The sequence below is a fragment of the Stegastes partitus genome, unplaced genomic scaffold, assembly GCF_000690725.1.
Source record: "Stegastes partitus isolate 25-593 unplaced genomic scaffold, Stegastes_partitus-1.0.2 Scaffold1920, whole genome shotgun sequence".
In the NCBI taxonomy this organism is placed as follows: domain Eukaryota; kingdom Metazoa; phylum Chordata; class Actinopteri; family Pomacentridae; genus Stegastes; species Stegastes partitus.
In genome coordinates this window covers 13,792-30,736 of record NW_007579651.1, presented here as the reverse complement: position 1 = coordinate 30,736, position 16,945 = coordinate 13,792, and the positions used below count along the sequence as shown (strand labels likewise).

General features: G+C 42.4%; 2 protein-coding genes across 3 annotated transcripts in view; one reads left to right on the top strand and one right to left on the bottom strand.

The window, feature by feature from the left end:
• Nucleotides 1-10,048, top strand: part of virma (vir like m6A methyltransferase associated) — a 27,178-nt gene extending 17,130 nt beyond the window's left edge. Inside the window, exons 15-27 of one of the 2 annotated variants that reach the window (XM_008303020.1) lie at nt 510-898; nt 985-1,140; nt 1,938-2,173; nt 2,258-2,507; nt 3,508-3,725; nt 3,809-3,941; nt 5,014-5,154; nt 5,246-5,400; nt 5,621-5,717; nt 7,199-7,365; nt 7,470-7,819; nt 9,372-9,518; nt 9,621-10,048. In XM_008303020.1, the coding sequence (XP_008301242.1) occupies nt 510-898; nt 985-1,140; nt 1,938-2,173; nt 2,258-2,507; nt 3,508-3,725; nt 3,809-3,941; nt 5,014-5,154; nt 5,246-5,400; nt 5,621-5,717; nt 7,199-7,365; nt 7,470-7,819; nt 9,372-9,518; nt 9,621-9,844 (2,663 nt within the window). In that variant the 3' untranslated portion in view covers nt 9,845-10,048. Of the gene's footprint in view, nt 1-509; nt 899-984; nt 1,141-1,937; nt 2,174-2,257; nt 2,508-3,507; nt 3,726-3,808; nt 3,942-5,013; nt 5,155-5,245; nt 5,401-5,620; nt 5,718-7,198; nt 7,366-7,469; nt 7,820-9,371 lie in introns of both variants that reach the window. The other variant, XM_008303019.1, reaches the window with a different exon arrangement.
• A 902-nt stretch (nt 10,049-10,950) lies between these two features.
• On the bottom strand, nt 10,951-15,939 carry rnf41l (ring finger protein 41, like). The gene is made up of 5 exons (XM_008303018.1): nt 15,734-15,939; nt 14,468-14,607; nt 13,003-13,165; nt 12,809-12,929; nt 10,951-11,430 (listed from the first exon to the last, which is right to left on the bottom strand). Exons 1-5 carry the CDS (start codon nt 15,937-15,939, stop codon nt 11,029-11,031), a joined length of 1,032 nt encoding a protein of 343 aa, XP_008301240.1. The 3' UTR covers nt 10,951-11,028.
• Between the last annotated feature and the right edge of the window lie 1,006 nt (nt 15,940-16,945).

The following is a 16,945-nucleotide window of genomic DNA, read 5'->3' as shown; positions in this document are numbered from 1 at the left end:
TGATTATTCTTTTCAACCACAATTCTAAAGCAATGTTTTATTTCACTAAATTATAATTTGACACGTTTTTATTTATTATTACTTTTTTCAGTTTCTAGTTATTTGAGTGACTATAGTGAATTTTGCCTTTTCTTTAATGGAAGGGGATGAATACATTTGAGGATGACTGCACTTGTATCCCTTCTGCTCTGTGTATTAGCTGCAGGGTTTCTCAGTTGCACTAAGGAGCACAGAATCTGCTCTGAGCCAGCGAATTTATTTTCTACAAATTTTTTAATGAGATGTGTAGAATAAAGTGAATTTAATGAGAATCCTGATTTTAGCCTTAGATTTTGTACGTTTTCCTAATGGAATCACACATGTTCTGTTTCCACAGAGTGCAGAACTTTATATTGCAGTAAAAAATGAGCCAACAGTGAGGAAAAATGTGACAGGAGCCAAGTGAAAGAAGAGACAGCTGTTGTGCTTTTGTGGACACAGTTGTCACTCTATCGTCCTCTGTTCTGCAGGTCAGCAGAGGGATCTGAAGTGGAGTCTCGCCGGCGTCCAGCTGTTCTCCGGGGAGGGTCTGGACACTTGCGTTCGTGTCCTCCAGAAGCTGTGCAGCGTCTTACTGCAGCCATGGCGCGTTCACGGACACATGGGCCCGACGCCGCAGCGCTGCATGATCCTCAGCGTGTGCATCAGCACGCTGCGGCTGCTGCGCACCATGCTGACCGAGCTGCTCCGCGGCGGGGCCTTCCAGTTCAGGGACACTCGCGTCGCCAACGTTTTGGTGACGCTCCACATGATCGTGTGCTCCATTCCTGCGTCGGGACGTCTGGACGGGGAGGAGACCAGAGTGCAGGCGCTCATCGTCGATGTGCTGCTCACCTTCACACAGGGCGTCAACGAGGAGGTGCGTGACTGAGTGAGAGGGTTTAAGCAGGAAATATGTGGTCACTTATGTGTCAGTTTTGTGAGAAATGTTTGTGTTGGCTGCAGGTGACTCATACAGAAGAGACTCTGGCCAGTAACACGTGGTCTCTGATGCTGAAGGAGGTTTTGAGTTCACTGCTAAAAGCTCCTGAAGGTCTGTTTTCTGGTCTGACGCTGCTGTCGGAGCTCTTGCCTCTTCCACTTCCGATGCAAAGCACTCAGGTAACTCACTGTCTTCTATAGGTCGCCCATCTGTTCTGCTCTGCCTCTGACATTCTGATTACTCATGTCTTGTTATTCGAGCTGCGACTAATCGTTCTTTTCATTGCTAATTAATCTGACAGTTATTCTCTCAATTAATCAATTGTTTGGTCTACAAAATGTCAGAAAAAAATACTAGTTTTCTTAGTTCCTCATCCATGTTATGCATAAACTATTTTGCTGTAACACATCCAATCAGTGCAGTTTATTATCTTACTTTTTCTTATCGCTTATAATAACACAAAAACCTAATATAAAGTTAAGCATTTACCCGTTTTTTGCAACACTTTAAGTGGTTAAAGGGTAATTTAGGTAATTTTTCAAACCAAAAGGGGCAAAAATTAAGTAGATTTGACTTATTATGTGTTAAAATTTTTCACTGTTTATACTGACCTGACTACTTTTGAAGCAATTAGTTGGAAAAATTGCAGATTATTTTCTTTGTTTATTATTTGCTTGCTTAAACGATTAGTTTTTTGATGAATGAAATGTCAGAAAATGGTGACAACTTCTTATCAGTGTTTCCTAAAGCTTAAACCCAATGTCTAGCTTTGTCCACAACTCAAAGATATTCAAGGAAGAGGAAAGAACCCAGAAAAAATTCACATTTAAGAAGCTGGAATTAGAGTTTTTCTGCTTTAAAATGACTCAGTGATCAAAATAGTTGGAGATAAATTGAATAGTCGACCACGGATTGTTTGATTGTTGTGTCGCTGGTTGTTTTACAAACTAATATTAGGAGTTTTGTGGCTCTGTAGGTGATTTCAGTCCAAGATGTGGCCGTGGCCTTAAACACCAGGAAGCTGTGGAGCATGCACATCCGGGCGCAGTGGAAAGTGTTTTCCGAGGCGCTGCGCTGCGTCTGCGCCACCAGCTGCCCTCCCCTGCTGGCCATGCTGAGGAGAGTGTGCGTTCAGCTGGCGGACCTGTCTTCGCCCACCGCCACGCTCATCATGAAGACGCTGCTGGAGCTGCTGCTGGAGGAGCTGCAGCCGTGAGTCAACAACATGCACCAGCACCAGCGTTTGTGTTTGTCCCATGAACCATGTTGTAAGTGTGCGTAATGTGCTGGCTGCAGGGTCGAGGGGAAGGGCGTCTGCTGGAGCCAGGTCCTGCGTCTGCTGTCGCTGATGGACGCTCTGGTGTCTCAGAGAGCCTGTAAGAGCGCAACGCTGCACCTGCTGTCGGGTTCGGTTTCTGGGGACGAGCAGCTGGCCGATCTGTTCCCGCTGCTGCTGTCTCTGTTGGTTCCTCCGACCGATCACTCCTTACAGCAGCAGCAATGCAGCGTTCTAGTGGGGACGATATTACAGTCACTGTGTGACCAGGTAGGAATGGAAATGCACATTTATGTCTTTTTTTTTTTTTTACTTGCTCCTGTCACATTTTTACTCACTATGGGCTCATTTTACACTGCAATATAAAGTCCTAAAGTATCTCTATGGAAACAGCACAACCGTGACTAGTAGAGAGAACCCACAAGTGTCCTCTGTGCAGTATGACAGTTATATTGCCACAAATCATTAAAATGACCAAAAAAAGGACAAAAAGTGGGGTTTTTTTGGTAACTAACCACTTAAATGTAGTTATTAACCACTTAAATTCTTACAATTTTTATAAACTCGTTGCTGTTTTTTTTTTTTTGCACTACCATGTATGTACATCTGCTCTAGAAATATATTTCACCATGCTGAATGTATCTTTCAACAAATTACTCTTCTGTATGGAGGATTTAGGCCCTGCTGCATTTTTTATTAATCCAATATGTTTTATTTTCCTCTCAGTTTTTTTTTTTTATTTTAATTTGTTTCCGTACTTGTGTCATCTCTATTCCATGTAAACACAACCTGCAGTTCACTTGAAAACTGACAGAAATGTTGTCATGTGACTGTTGATTGTAGCCGAGTCAGTCACAGCTTCCCGGTTGTGCTAAAGAGCTCAGAATTTTTAGTTTTTAACAGAATTAGAATTATACAAAAGGTTTACTTTTTGGGGGGAAAAAATGTCATGTTGAATGATTTTTTTTTTTTTTCCATGCTTAAATTTGTTAAGTTTAAGTTTTTCTGAAGGAATGCACATCTGACATTACTACATTCAAGGACTGTTTGAAAGTCGGAAATCTGACAATTTTTCCCCGTTTTTGCAGTTTCTGGCAATGATGTATTATCTAAGTTTGCTCTTTTTTAAAGGAAAACCTGCCCTTTAATCCTAGTTGGAGGTTCTGGGGTTCAGGGGGTTATGTTAAAACAAACAAGCAAAAAACAAAAACGCGTCCTTCCAGGGAAAAGAAAAAACTGCATAAAAATATCCACCTCTTGTCTTCACCAGGACATTTCTCTGGTGGTGTCGCCGCCCGGTGAAGGATGTGTGTCGGAGGCTGAGCAACTTGCCAACGCACTTCCTGGGCGAGAGATGATGTCATCAGTGTGCAATTCCCTGTTGGAGGTTTTGGGGAACGCAGACAGCAGCGTACCGCTCCTCCTCACCTGCATCAGGACTCTGACGTTCCTCACAGAGCACGACTACGGACTGTACCACCTCAAAGTGTAAATGGAAATGCTTTTTTCTCCAGCTTCCTCTAGTTGTGCTACAGGTTGAGCTCTTTTCTTACACTTCATCTGTGTTTCAGAGCACTGAAGAAACACGGAGCGGGTTTGAGCTCGCTGTTGAAGCGGTTGGTGTTTTCCTTCAACAAGGACTCGGCAGATCTGCTTTCAGCTCTGCTCGACTTTCTCAGGCAGATTCTCAACACAGAAACAATGGTGAGTTCACTTTTTTATCAGGACACTGTGAGGTGGTGCCTTATTTTCAAGGACGTCCCAAAACAAAAAACACAAATAACAATAAAACACACAGATAAGACAATCCAGTTTACAGCAAAAACACTTTAAAGATACATTATCATTGCAATGGACAAGCTGTAAAGCAACAGTCATTGATAAGAAATCCTGAAGACGTGAAACTACACAAGCAAAACAAGTACGCTGGGAATATGTCGAGGTAAATCATTACAGACCGAAGGAGCCTGAAACATTAAAGCAAACAAACAAGTGTCCTCAGAGACGGAGTAAACCGTAAAAACGAGCTGATAAGAACCTCTTAGATGTGTAAGGCACAGGAAATTGCTTTAAGCAATGCAGATACTTAACCCGCTGAACTCCAAGCTGCTTGTAGCTGATTTGTGGGCTCAGTTTTCACTGCAAAATAAAGTCCTGCAGCTCTGTGGAAACAGCACTACCGTGACTAGAAGCAGAGAAATGTCTTTAGTTTAGAATGACACAGTTAGAATGTCAAACAAGTTGAATTTTAGTGAATATTTGTAAAATTTGAAGAAAAAAAATAGAATCAACATGTACATTTGTCCAAGTGCCCACAGGCGCTACTAACATCTAAAAAATAGTTGTTGTCCTACATATTCTAGATATGCTTTTTTTTTTTTTTTACATCTATCCTTTTCACTTTGTGTAAAAGCAGCCTGCAGTTCAGCCTAAATAGTTTTGTCATGTGACAGATGGTGACAGCTGAGTCAGTTATGGCTTCTTGGTTGAGTTGTGTATTTGTTTAATGGTTTTGTTTCCATAAAAATGACAGATATTCGGGTATATCTTGAAATGAATAAATGGCTGCCTTAAAGGATTGTTGGTGATGTGCAATTTAATTTTTACTTTATTTTCTATGGATTATGTATCTGTGATCATATATCAAAATCACCCGTTCTGCATTGTGTTTTCTACTCTTCTTACTTGTCCTTCTAGTAATTATTTATCTTCCAAAGCTTGTTCCAGTTTGTCTGATGGTACCCGGTGCTGATTCTGAGTCTTTCTTTTCACCCAGTGTGTCGACGAGGCTCAGGGCTCTGGCGACGAGTCCGTCTTCGTCCCTCCTCGGCTGCTGTCGGGCTCTGAGATGAAAGCTCTGCTGCAGTGGGAGGAGTCCGAGTCGCATCCGCTTCCTGCTTTGGAGAAACAGATTACGGTACAAATGATACACACCTGTACAGCGTGTTGTTGTTTTACAAAATAAGGGTCGACGTTGACTTCAACTTACTGTGCTTGTGCGTCTCCAGAAGCTCTGTAAAGAAGATGATTCACTGGAAACCATGTTGGAGAATGTGATTGTTCTGAGGCAGACGTTGGAGACGGCAACAGATACGCCTCCTGCAGCTGAAACTGAACCCACTCTGCCTGCTCCTGAAGCACTGGGAGCCCAGTTTAACCACAGGTTTGGAATCTGGATGACATAAAATGAGAGGGATCAGGACTTTTCTCTGATTTCTTTGTATTCTTTTACTCGTCTGCAATTGTAGCCGAGAAAATTGACTAGTTAAATGATAAAATTATTGTCTAAAGGGGGGTTTTATTGGAACTAAGGCCTGATGAACTAAAATGAAACCGTCAAGAGAGATAAAACTTACTGTCTGGTGTATTTTTTTAATCTGCAGGACGGTGTTTATTCTGTCAGAAGCTCTGGATGAGCATCTGAAGGCTCTCTGGTTCTCGCCCTTCCAAACTGATGACATCGAAGCAGATCTCGATATGGTAAGAGTGTTTCACATACTTCCAAGAATCTCAAGAAGGTGTTCGGGCTTCACAGTTACGGCAAAAAGTATTATCCTGAATACTATTTACGAAATACTTCATCATTTAGTTATTAACCTTATTTTAGTGGCTCTTTTGTTCACACATGATCGTTTCAGTGCTGCAGTGTCTCATTTTCACCCATTCTGTTCTCTTACTGACAAATTCAAATAATAGGCAATTGCAGTGTAATTACTATATAGCTACAGCGACAGCCCAAAGGCAAGTGTCATGGTCTGTACTTGTGGGAAAACCTGGTTCGAACTTAAGGTATGTCTAAAACTGAGACGCTGAGCCACAGCGAATAAAGACACTCTCATGTTCAGACTTGGCCACACTCCTGACATTCACCTAATGTAGTTAAAGTACTTTTTGTTCTTTTCTACAAGTGGTTTGACCTTATAACCCCAAAATCTGCCAAGGGGTTTAAAAGGTGTGCTGTCTTTAACTAATCGACAAAATTACGGCATTTTTTAGAGGCAGACGCTATGAAAACAGAAAGAATCGCTGGAATTTCACCTTTTACACAGCTTTTCAACTAATCATGTGTGGTACAATGGAAGAAAATATCCACATCTAAGCTTGAAATTGTGATTTTTTTCATTAAAATGACTATTCTGTGGGTGCCGCTATAGCTCACCTGGTTGAGCTGGCGTCCCATGTGCAGGGCTACAGTCCCAATGTGGAGGTCATGAGTTCGAATCCCGCTCATGACCCTTTCCCACATGTCCTCCCCCCATTCTTCTCCCATTCTTCTCCCCTACTTTCCTGTCTCTCTCTGACTACACTATCCAATAAAGGCACAAAGGCCAAACAAACAAAAAAAAACTTTGAAAATGACTATTCTGTATGAAAAAAAATCACCAAAAATAAACAGTTTGCACCAGATCCTGTGAAGAAACAACAAAAAGTCAGTGCCCCTCTAAAAACCGAGCAGACATGAGATGAGATTGAGAGCAAAATAAAACGGACTGGATCAATGAAACAAATGCAGCACGGCTTAATAATAGTAAACAGAGGAGCAAGTTGTTGGGAGATACATTCAGCATGGTGAAACATGTTTCTAGAGATGATGTGCAGAGTGGTGTGAAAAATGCAGTTTGTAAAGGTTGTAAAAATGTAAATAGTAAAATATCCGTAGTGTGTTCAGTGTTTGTAATGCCTGTGGGCAAAATGTTGAATGTACTGACTTCAATTTATTAACATTTATGAATTTATGATGTATTTCACAAGACATATTTAGTTCTCTTTACTTCTATCCATGGCTGTGCTGTTTCCAAAGAGCTGTAGGATTTTAAAATGAGCCCACAGTGGCAGGAACAAAAACTAGCCATATTTGGAGTTCTAAAGGTTAAGGTTAATTTGTTCCTTCTTTGACTTTAAAGGGAATACTAAATGTTGTGTACATTAAGTATTTGGCTGTTTGTTCGTCTGTGTGGCAGGTGAAGGTGGACCTGGTGGGTCTGGCTCAGGAATGTTGTCCAGAACTGGACCTGAAGGCAGAACTGGAGCGCTCCTTCCTCTCAGAACCGTCCTCTCCCGGTCACACGAAGGCTCCTAAAGGCTTCCGACTGGGCAAACACAAACACGAGACCTTCATCACATCGAGGTACACCGCCGCTCTTAACCTCGTTTCTTTTTGAAAGTTTTCACAGCTGTTGAATGTAGTTTTCTATCCTTTACCTTAATGTCTTCCCGTGCTCGTCTCTGCAGCGGTAAATCCGACTACGTTGAACCTGCTAAAAGAGCTCACATCATGGCGGCTCCTCGCGGCCGTGGGGGTCGAGGAGGGTTTGGACAGAACGTCTCCCGACCCCACGACATTTTCCGCCTCCGCAAACAGAACACTTCCCGTCCTCCCAGCATGCACGTGGACGACTTTGTGGCGGCGGAGTTTAAAGACATTACAACCCCTCTTGGGCTGTTGCCCCCCAAACGCCCCCCGAAGAGCACCCCCAAACCCCCCACCAGAGGACTGTTCACCGGCAACAGAGGCCGAGCCACCTTCCACAGCCAGACTCGCTTCTTCACTCCACCACAGCCGAAAGGTGTCCTCCTGTCAGGTACGACCACACAGATACACATGATCCTTTCTGAAATGATCCTATTAATACAGAATTCTTTTTGTTTATGAGTCCGATTTGTGTGGTTTCATGTCCCCACATTGCCATTGTGCAGATTTAAATCCCTCCTATTGTAAATGTGTTGCTGAAAGAAACTATTGTCCACATTGCAACACAGTTGTGTAATGCAGTACATGGGGGGGAAAAAAAATGTTATTCAGGGCTCCAGAGTGCAACTAAAAGTCTGTCAAATACAACACAACATTTTCATCATTCAGACTGATGTGCTTGACATTCAGCAGGTCTGTCTGTGAGTCTCTGATCGCAGCCCACGTAGATAAAATCACTTGTTTTTAACTGAGATAAATCTCACATTAGAACACCTTATTCTGCTCTTTATTTGGCCTCAAACTGTTCTGAGCTGCAGTAACTGAGGAAGACTAGAGGCTTGTCCTTGCACAGCTGCATGTGAGGCGTTTGTAGAGCATTTTAAAAATTGTAGCGTCAGAAAACTGAACTCAAAAAACCTGTGGTACCTTCTTTCAGCACATCAGTCACACCACCTACTACAATAAGTAAATTCTCAACCTGTACGACATACTGAGATATGATTAAAAACAACTAATGTCATGCATTTATTGCAAAGAGTGCTGCCAAAGCCAAAACTTTTGGGATATTGATGTTCCAAATTGAAATGCTGAAAAAGCACAGTCTCTCCAAGTAACCTAAACTTCAGCACCAACAAACCAAAGCAGTGCGGAGTCAGAAATGATCATAAAATTCATAGCTGCTTATATTATTGCCAAAGGAGTACTCCATTTTAATAGCTTTAACTCCGAGATTGTACTGATGAAAAGGAACAAAACGTTTAGCTGCTCCTTTATTCCAGTTTGCACACATTTAGATGGTGTGTTAAGAATTCACTGATGTGTATGGGAACTGAATAAAAAGGTAATGTATGTAAAATGTATGATTCTGTACCAAAATGCATTTTAGTGGCACCTAAATGGAAAGTTAGTCAAACCCATGAAGAACCATGGTTGCAGAAAGCCCTCTTAACCAGCTATTGTCTGAATTTCTAACTTGATCAGGGTCTGCTGGCACATGCCTTACATCATACAGTGTTTTACCAAATGGTCAAAATATATATCTTGTATAATTGCTGCCAAAATACAACACTTTACATATACTGAATATACTTAGTAGTCATGAAAACTGTGTAACTGCATGAAAATTCAGTCTTAACCATGGAAGCAGAAGTTTAAAACAAAAAGTCAAAGCTGTTTTCAAAGCTTTCAGTTGTATTGTACTTTTTCTGTTTCCAACACTTGAACCAACTGAAACAGTAAAGGTTCACACTTAGACAATGAAGACTGAGAGATGTGATCAAAAACTCCCAAAAAGATCCAGTAAATTCATCCATCCATTTTCTATGCACCACTTAATCCTCACTCGGATCGCGGGTCCAGTAAATTCAGCTTCAGTCAAACCGTCAGCAGAGTCTTACGTTGGCCAGCAGAGGGTGACAGATTGCCTCTTTTTGTTTCCTCAGGTAACTACACTCGAAGAGAAGGAGGCCGAGGGTCGTCGTGGAGCGCCCAAGTTCCCGCCGTCACCCACAGAGGAACCTACAGCGAACCCCGTGGAGGTCAGAGCAACTTCACACGAGGACCTCTGCCGTCCAGACAGCCGCCAGCGAGTAAGACGCTCACACCTGCACACGCACGTCTCTCTCGGTTTTGCATCCAGAGTGCCTACACACTGAGAATAAAAACAGAATGCTTCGACTTCTCCTCTCCAGGCACCTACCGACTGGCCCCGCGGGATCGTGCCCCGAGGGGTCGGGGAGGTACCGGGCTGTCGTGGCTCAGCGGGGGAGGCGGCGGCGGTAGTGCTGGGGGAGGCGGCGGGGGAGGTGGCGGTGGAGGTGGAGGAGGAGGAAGGGGGTCTCAGGGGAGCAAGTTCAGCGGCGGGGGAGGCAGCGGAGGTGGGAGGGGCAGACACGTCCGTTCCTTCACCAGGTAGACCCACCTGGACAGTGACTGCGGCCCCTCGTGGCGCCAAATGGACCAATCCGGATCGTGCATACGCTATCTCCATGGAAACGTGGCAGTATGATGTTGTCACAATGGCGTACAGACTGTGTTGATGTTTTATGTTTTGTTATCATGAGTTGTAATCAGAATAAAGCTGATAGTAAATAAAGATACACTTGTGTTTTTAAGCAAATATGGAACTGATGGAAGTGAATGTGCAAAATCACGTGAATGTCAAACGATGCTGAACTGTGTCGCCTCTCGATAACTGAATTATTTCTAAGTTGAACAGTAAGATGTTTCCTCTTATAAAAAATCAAAAGCAAATTCTTTAGAAAGACTATGTTGAAAATTCAGGCCTCCAAGTAGAAGCATGAACACAGTTACTGCTTTTTAACACTAAATCGTGCTCAATTCATTTAGCTGTTTTTTGACAAGAATATACAGAAATGACTCTTTAATGTCAAAATTGAAACAGATTTTGTGTGACTTGTCAGCTTGAGCAGTTTTGCAAAGAAGAATACAGTTAAGTCTGCTACATACGTATGTAGGAGCTGGAAATCTGTTTTCACTTTGACATGAAACGAGTATTTTTTTGGTAAACTTTTGTCAAAAAAGCCAAATTGAATTGATTAAATTGTTCATAAAAGCAATAAAACAGGACTATTTCCAAAGGGTATGAATACTTTCTATAGGCACTGTAGGCCATCCATCACTTTTTATTCTGTGTTTTTCACATTTTAGAATTCATGTCATGAGTTAAGACTTACTTTAGGTACATTTTGGTGATACCAGCTTCTCACAGGAAACTCTGGGATGTTTCAGCAAACATTTTGCGGGTAAAAACGACAGCATCGCTGAGGAGAAAACTAGAAACAATCCTGGAGGCTGTGGAGTCATGAAAATAACCACTTTAATGGAAACCTGAGGGACACAAAATCCAAACAATGACCTGTTTGATGAAATAATGAACCGTGAGCTGAACCTGAGTCTTAAACTGAACAAATGTTTACTTTCACATAAAACCTGAATTTAAAGAAAAAAAATATCGTTTCTTCATTCGAAACTCTCGACACTAATAAACCACAGAGCCAATGGTCTAGTTTCTTAAACTCCAGCAGTCCAACTAGAGTTCTCATTTATTGCAGTTTGGCTAACTTTCTCAGGCTTTGCTCAGATGACCGTCACCTCCCGGCTCTTCCTCTTGATGCAGTCCAGAGTCAGACTCCTGGTGCCTCCCTTTCGTGCTGCCTCTCCCAGCTGAGGTGATGGAGGAGGACCAGACAGATGCGAAGCCTGAGCTGAATGCAGCGACAGGCTGGAGGCGTGTAAAGCAGCGGCCTCCCTCTGCTGGTGTCGGCTCAACTCGGCGTGCAGCTCCCAGCTCTGCAGGTCTCCCTGATGCTGGTCGCTGGACGCCTGGTCGGCAGGAGGCTGGTTCCTGGTGGGCTGCAGGTCTCTGAGCAGCTCCAGCAGCTCTCTCTTCTCCAGCTCGGCCTCCGCCAGCTCCTGCCTCCTCAGACGCTCAGCTCCTAGCAGGGCTCGCATGTCGCACATCACCCGGGACAGCTGACCCTGCAAGAGACGACACAACATCACCCGACACGAACCAAGCAAGCAGATACAGTCGTGAACTAAAGTTTACGTCCACTTGTAATGACCATACATATTATGGCAGTCTTGAGTTTCAGTTTTCTCTGATGGGATCATTTAAACACATCCTTGTCACAAAAAACAATCATGCATTTTGGTCCTTTCGCAGATCTTCTGGAAACATAATCTGCTGGCTCAAATATATACATTCAGCAATTCTGATACCTGACTGAATGTTCTTTGGCTATTTTTACCTCAGCTAGCCGCTTTTGGTAGCTGTCCACAAGCTTCTGGTTGTATCTTTGACCCTCCTCTTTTCAGATTCAGTGAAGTTTAACTGAGTTTATTGGCTTTCTGACACAATCTTGTTTCTTCTGCACGGTTCACAGATTGTCAAAAATCAGGACTTCAGGGAGGCCAGTCGAAAACCTAAATTCTGGCCTGATTTAACGGTTTCTTTACCATTTTTGATGCGTGTTTGGGGTCATAGTCTTGCTGAAATATCCAACTTCCTCCAAAAGCCAACCTTCTGGCTGATGATTTTAGGCTTTCCTGAAGAATGTTGAAAACAGCCCCAGAGCATGATACTGCCACCTCCATGCTTCACTGTAGGTTTGGTGTTCTTGGGGATAAAGGCCTCACCTTCTCTCCCCCACACATAATTCTGATCATTGTGGCCAAATAGCTCAATTCTTGGGAGTTGCTGGAAACTTAAGACTGTCATGTTATCAACGATCTTTACAAGTGTCTGGAAACTTTTGTTCACAACTGTATTTTCCTGTGTGACATTTAACATCTTCACAACCTAGTCTGCCTCATTGAAATGTGTTGGTACATATATAAGTGCAGTCAAGCCCCAGACTACTCATACCCACTTCAAATTTTGATTTAGAGTGAATTATTTGACTAATATTTTTTTCCTTCTGGAATTGAACAAAGTACAAGTAATACAAGACGGCGACACATTGTGTTGGAGATGTTAAGCGTGAATATTAACAGGTTCTATGTTTTGTTTTTTTGTGCTCCTTTTTATGTCAATCTCCAGCTCTTTGAGGTTGAAAGCTTCCTTGACACAGCAGAAAATGTCAGAAATAGTCAGGATCAGGCGAAACAGGATAGAAGCTGCATTTTCTTAACAGAGCAAAAATACCATATATATGAATATTTTTCATAAAATTGCAAAAAAAAACCCAAAAACGTTTATTTTATCACATCTCCAGCTCAATGTTTTACTGTCTTTTGTCACTTGTTTGTATCATTTCCAACCAGAAGCAACCTGTTGACCAACTCAAAGAATCTCTATAAATCTGAAGTAGTCCTGTGTATGAATAATTGGGCTCCTGCAGGTCCGATACTTCACCTTGAGCTCCTCCACTTCGCTCTTCAGCTGCGACTCCTTCTGCACCATGTGCCTCCTCTGGGAGTCCAGCCGAGACTCCATCTCTCGCCTCACCTCCTCCACCTTGCACAGCATCTCCGCCCTGCAGTCAGCGTTCACAGTTACGACCCGCGGTGCAAACAGTTACCTGAGCAGCCAGAAGTGGACAAACTCACCTGAGCATCTCCACCTCCGCTCGCAGCTCGGCCACACAGTTGTGCTGCGATTGGTCCACAGAGAGCAGAGTGTGTCCGCAGCCGTTGGGACACTCTCTGCTGCGGAAGTTGCATTCGGACAGGTGAGCCTCCAAGCCCCGCCTCTCTACCTGCACGGGACACCCTGAGAGGGAAGCACCAGGCAGTCAGTTTCATCAGTTTTTGATCAATATTTTGCACAAACAGATTTTGGTTTGCAGACATGACTGTGATTAAAACACCAAACTGGACACAAAGAAGTGGAAAACGATGGTCAGATATGGTGACAGATCCAAGACACGCAAACAAGCAGAAGAGAGAAAGTCAAACTTCACTGCAAACAAAAATGGAATACACTACTATTTCCACCTTAACATAAAGGTCTGTTTCTGCTACAGACGGGTTGCAATTTCGTTTTAACCCTGTGAAGCCTGAACCATAAAATAAATGTCCAGAAAATTGTTATTTTTTGAAACTGGCATATTTGTTAAACTTTAAATTTAAACATCAATTTGCATATATAGGTTTGAATTTGTAACTTTTTTTCCTACATCCGGCATTTTTGGTGCATGGATTACGATTCATGGTGGCTTGTCTGTGCACTGCACTTGTCTGATTGTATACATCATGAAAAATGTAGAGGTTTTAAAAACTCATATGTCAAACATGACAGACTTGGCGTTACAGGGTTAAATGCAGAGTTTACACAATATTAAGTTGATGCAAAATTACCATGTTAATCTAAACCATCAAAATAAAGTTTGCAACTTAAAATCTGAATTTATTTATTTTATTATTTATCTTGCAACTATGCTTGAATTCCTGTGTACATAGTGTGTATACAGTATGCTAGTGTGGGTATAACTGCCACCATCAAACATCAGCAGCATGGTGCCACATACAATAAAAATATAGAAGGATAGCGATGAAAGTACTAACTGTAGAATGAACTGAATATTTTTATGCTTTCATCCTTCTCGCTGCACTCATTATGCCTCATTTTTGACCAAATAAATAAAAAAGATCACAGCAGCACTAGTGTCAGACGGGGTTCTTGGTATTTATCACTGCAGACAACCACACTGCATGCACACACACTGTGTAACTGCACCTACCACAGTGGAAACATATGTACTCTGCATCTGCCAACAACAGGCCAACAGTCACTTTCAGAGCATCAAATTCTTTTATATACAAGCAGACGTTTAAATCGCTCATTAAAGAGTGATGGAAAGTCGACCCCGAGTGACTCCGCGTGGGCCTTCGAGTGCTGCCGGTCCCATAGGTGCACCGGTTTGGGTTGTAGCCATGACAACAAAAGAGACACCTGCTGCTCACAGAGGTGTCACATTACCTCTGCATCGTCCACATCCACGAGCATTACAGTTTATAATTACTGCTAAGAACAGAGATGAAGCCACACATGAGATGAGCAGAGCTGCTGTACCGGTGTTGGAGCAGGATATGAAGGCGAACTCGCACTCGTCCTCGTGCGTGTGAAGACTCTCCAGGGAGCAGATCACCTCACATCCCTGTCCAGCATTCACACAGCGGATCTGCAGACGGTTCAGGTCGTTACGCATGTATCTGCCAGAAAACACACAGAGACAAAAAAGAAAAACACCCACAGGATGCCAGTTTATAATGAGTCAAAGTGGAATTTATTCATAAAGCACAACAGGAGCTGAACCAAGCTGCTGTATGACCGAACAGCAGGTCACAAAACACAAAAAAAACACAATGAATAATGAGAATAAAGAGGATAAAAAGTTACAACACAATTAGCTACAAGCCTGACTTGAATCAAATGAAAGTCTTCAGCAGCAGCTTTCTGAAGTCTGAGCAGTTCTTACATGTTTCTTAAACATCCAAGAACAGCTGGTGTCTCAGTACTCTAATGAAAATGCAAAAGTTCTGCAAAACACAGTGGTGGCAGCTCATTTAACCCTCTGAACTTCCAGCTGTTTTTGGGCTTCTGTCACATTTTTCACTGCAGTAAATCTCTATGGAAACAGTACAACCATGACTAGAAGGAGAGAAATGTCTTCTGTGCAATATGTCACAATTATATTATTAGAAATCATTTTTTAAAAAAAGTCAAAGTTCTTTGATCAATGATTGGTTGCAGTTTACCTGAAAAATCTTATTATTTTTGTCCCATGTCTCACTAATAGGTTCTCAGTTGTGCCAAGAACTGCAGATTTTTTGCAAGTTTTAAAAAGAGACGTGTTAAATCAGTGATTTGATGTGACGTCACAATTTCAGGCTTAGATTTGGTTAAGGTTTGTTTAAAGATTATTTGTTTTTACAGGTCCTGGCTCTGAAAAATTCTGTAATTTTGGATCATTATTTACCATGTTTCAATCCTTATTATATGTATTTTTTTTCTTTAAAAAATCTTTAAAACAATATTGTTTACTGAGTATAATACAGGGTAATTTTAATGTCAAACATTGCAAAAGAACAAATTATGATTTGTAAAGAATACAGACTCTGACTGTCGGTGTAATTTACAGTTTTGTCCTACATTTTAGGTGTAAACACATTTTTTTTTCTGTGATTTTACAAGATATAATCTGTAATTTAACAAAACAGGGAAAATCTGCAAAATAACTACTTCAAAAAATCATTTAAAAACTGATTTTGACAGGAGTAGAGTGACAGAAAAACTCACAAGGTAAGCAGAAACAGAGCTGCAAAGATGGACACTCACCTGTACAGCGGTTTGAGGCTGCCTACGTCCAGCGGCAGTCTGTCCTCAGGACAGGAGTGATGGTGCAACAGCCAGCTGCTGATGCAGGCGCTGCAGTAGGCGTGCTCACAGGGCGCCTGGAGGGGGCGCTCTAACACGTCCCGACACACACAGCACAGCAGACCCTCATTCACATAACCCACAAACCTCTCCAGATCATAGCCCATCCTGCAACTGCACACATGACAACGGTCAGAAATACAACACCGGGGGAACCTTACAAAAACTCCTTTTGTTTGTTTCTTCCTACCTGGAGATGCAGCTTTCACTTCATCCAACTGCTCCTTCTGCAGATTTTGACTCAACTTGTTCCTCTTATCTCTGAGCTTCTACTCTTCCCTTCATGCTCTCTGTTAACTCCATCCAGGTGAGGGTCTCCTGCCTCCCTTTAAGCCCTCCCCTACCTGGGGGAGCGCGTCTCTATGGAGAGGTCTCCGTGACAACCAGGGTTCAGGATACAGGCAGGCAGCTGTCAGACGAGATCAGATCAGATCAGAGAGGCAGACAGAATTACAGCAAAAAGAAAAGCAGACAAACTGCAGCAGTAGCAGCAGCGCCGAGTTTCCTCGCTGGCGGACCATTAAAGTGTTGTTGTGACGTGGCCTTCAGAGATTACTGCTGTCCTTCCACTGTTTCTGTGTCTCTTACACACTATCCTCGGTTTCTCTCTGGATGTGGGATTAACGTGGATTACACTCTCTCCCTCTCTGATTGGATTACGGAACACACAACATCAGATGGCACAAAACACATGACCACAAAAATCAAAGAGCACCCCGAACGCCTGCACTCACCACCCTGGTCCCTTCACATTTTTATTTAGGTTAGATTTAATGGTGGAGGAGGCTAAAGTGCTGCAAATTAAAAATACTCAAAGTCCTGAATTCCAATTTCCACTTAAGCACGTGAGACTTTTCAACAAAATGTTCTTTGTTTGCAAAAAAAAGTGCTAATTATGCACTACTATTGCTCCTGTTGATGTTATTATTGCATTGAGGCCATTTTTTTTGCATTATTGTCCCTCACATTGTGACTAATGCAAGCTTTTTAACGTTATGTTTAAAGATATGTGAAATAAGTGTAGCAGAGAAATGTGTGTATGTATAAATTGGCATATTTAAATTCTCATAAACCTTAAAGTATCTCATAATTGACTGAGCACATGAGTAAATG

Coding starts and splice junctions, on each gene's coding strand:
- rnf41l (XM_008303018.1), bottom strand. CDS start 15,939: ATGGGCTATGATCTGGAGAGGTTTGTGGGTTATGTGAATGAGGGTCTG. Junction 14,608..15,733: donor AGCCTCAAACCGCTGTACAG/GTGAGTGTCCAT, acceptor GTTTTCTGGCAG/ATACATGCGTAACGACCTGA. Junction 12,930..13,002: donor GCGGAGGTGGAGATGCTCAG/GTGAGTTTGTCC, acceptor CGCTGACTGCAG/GGCGGAGATGCTGTGCAAGG.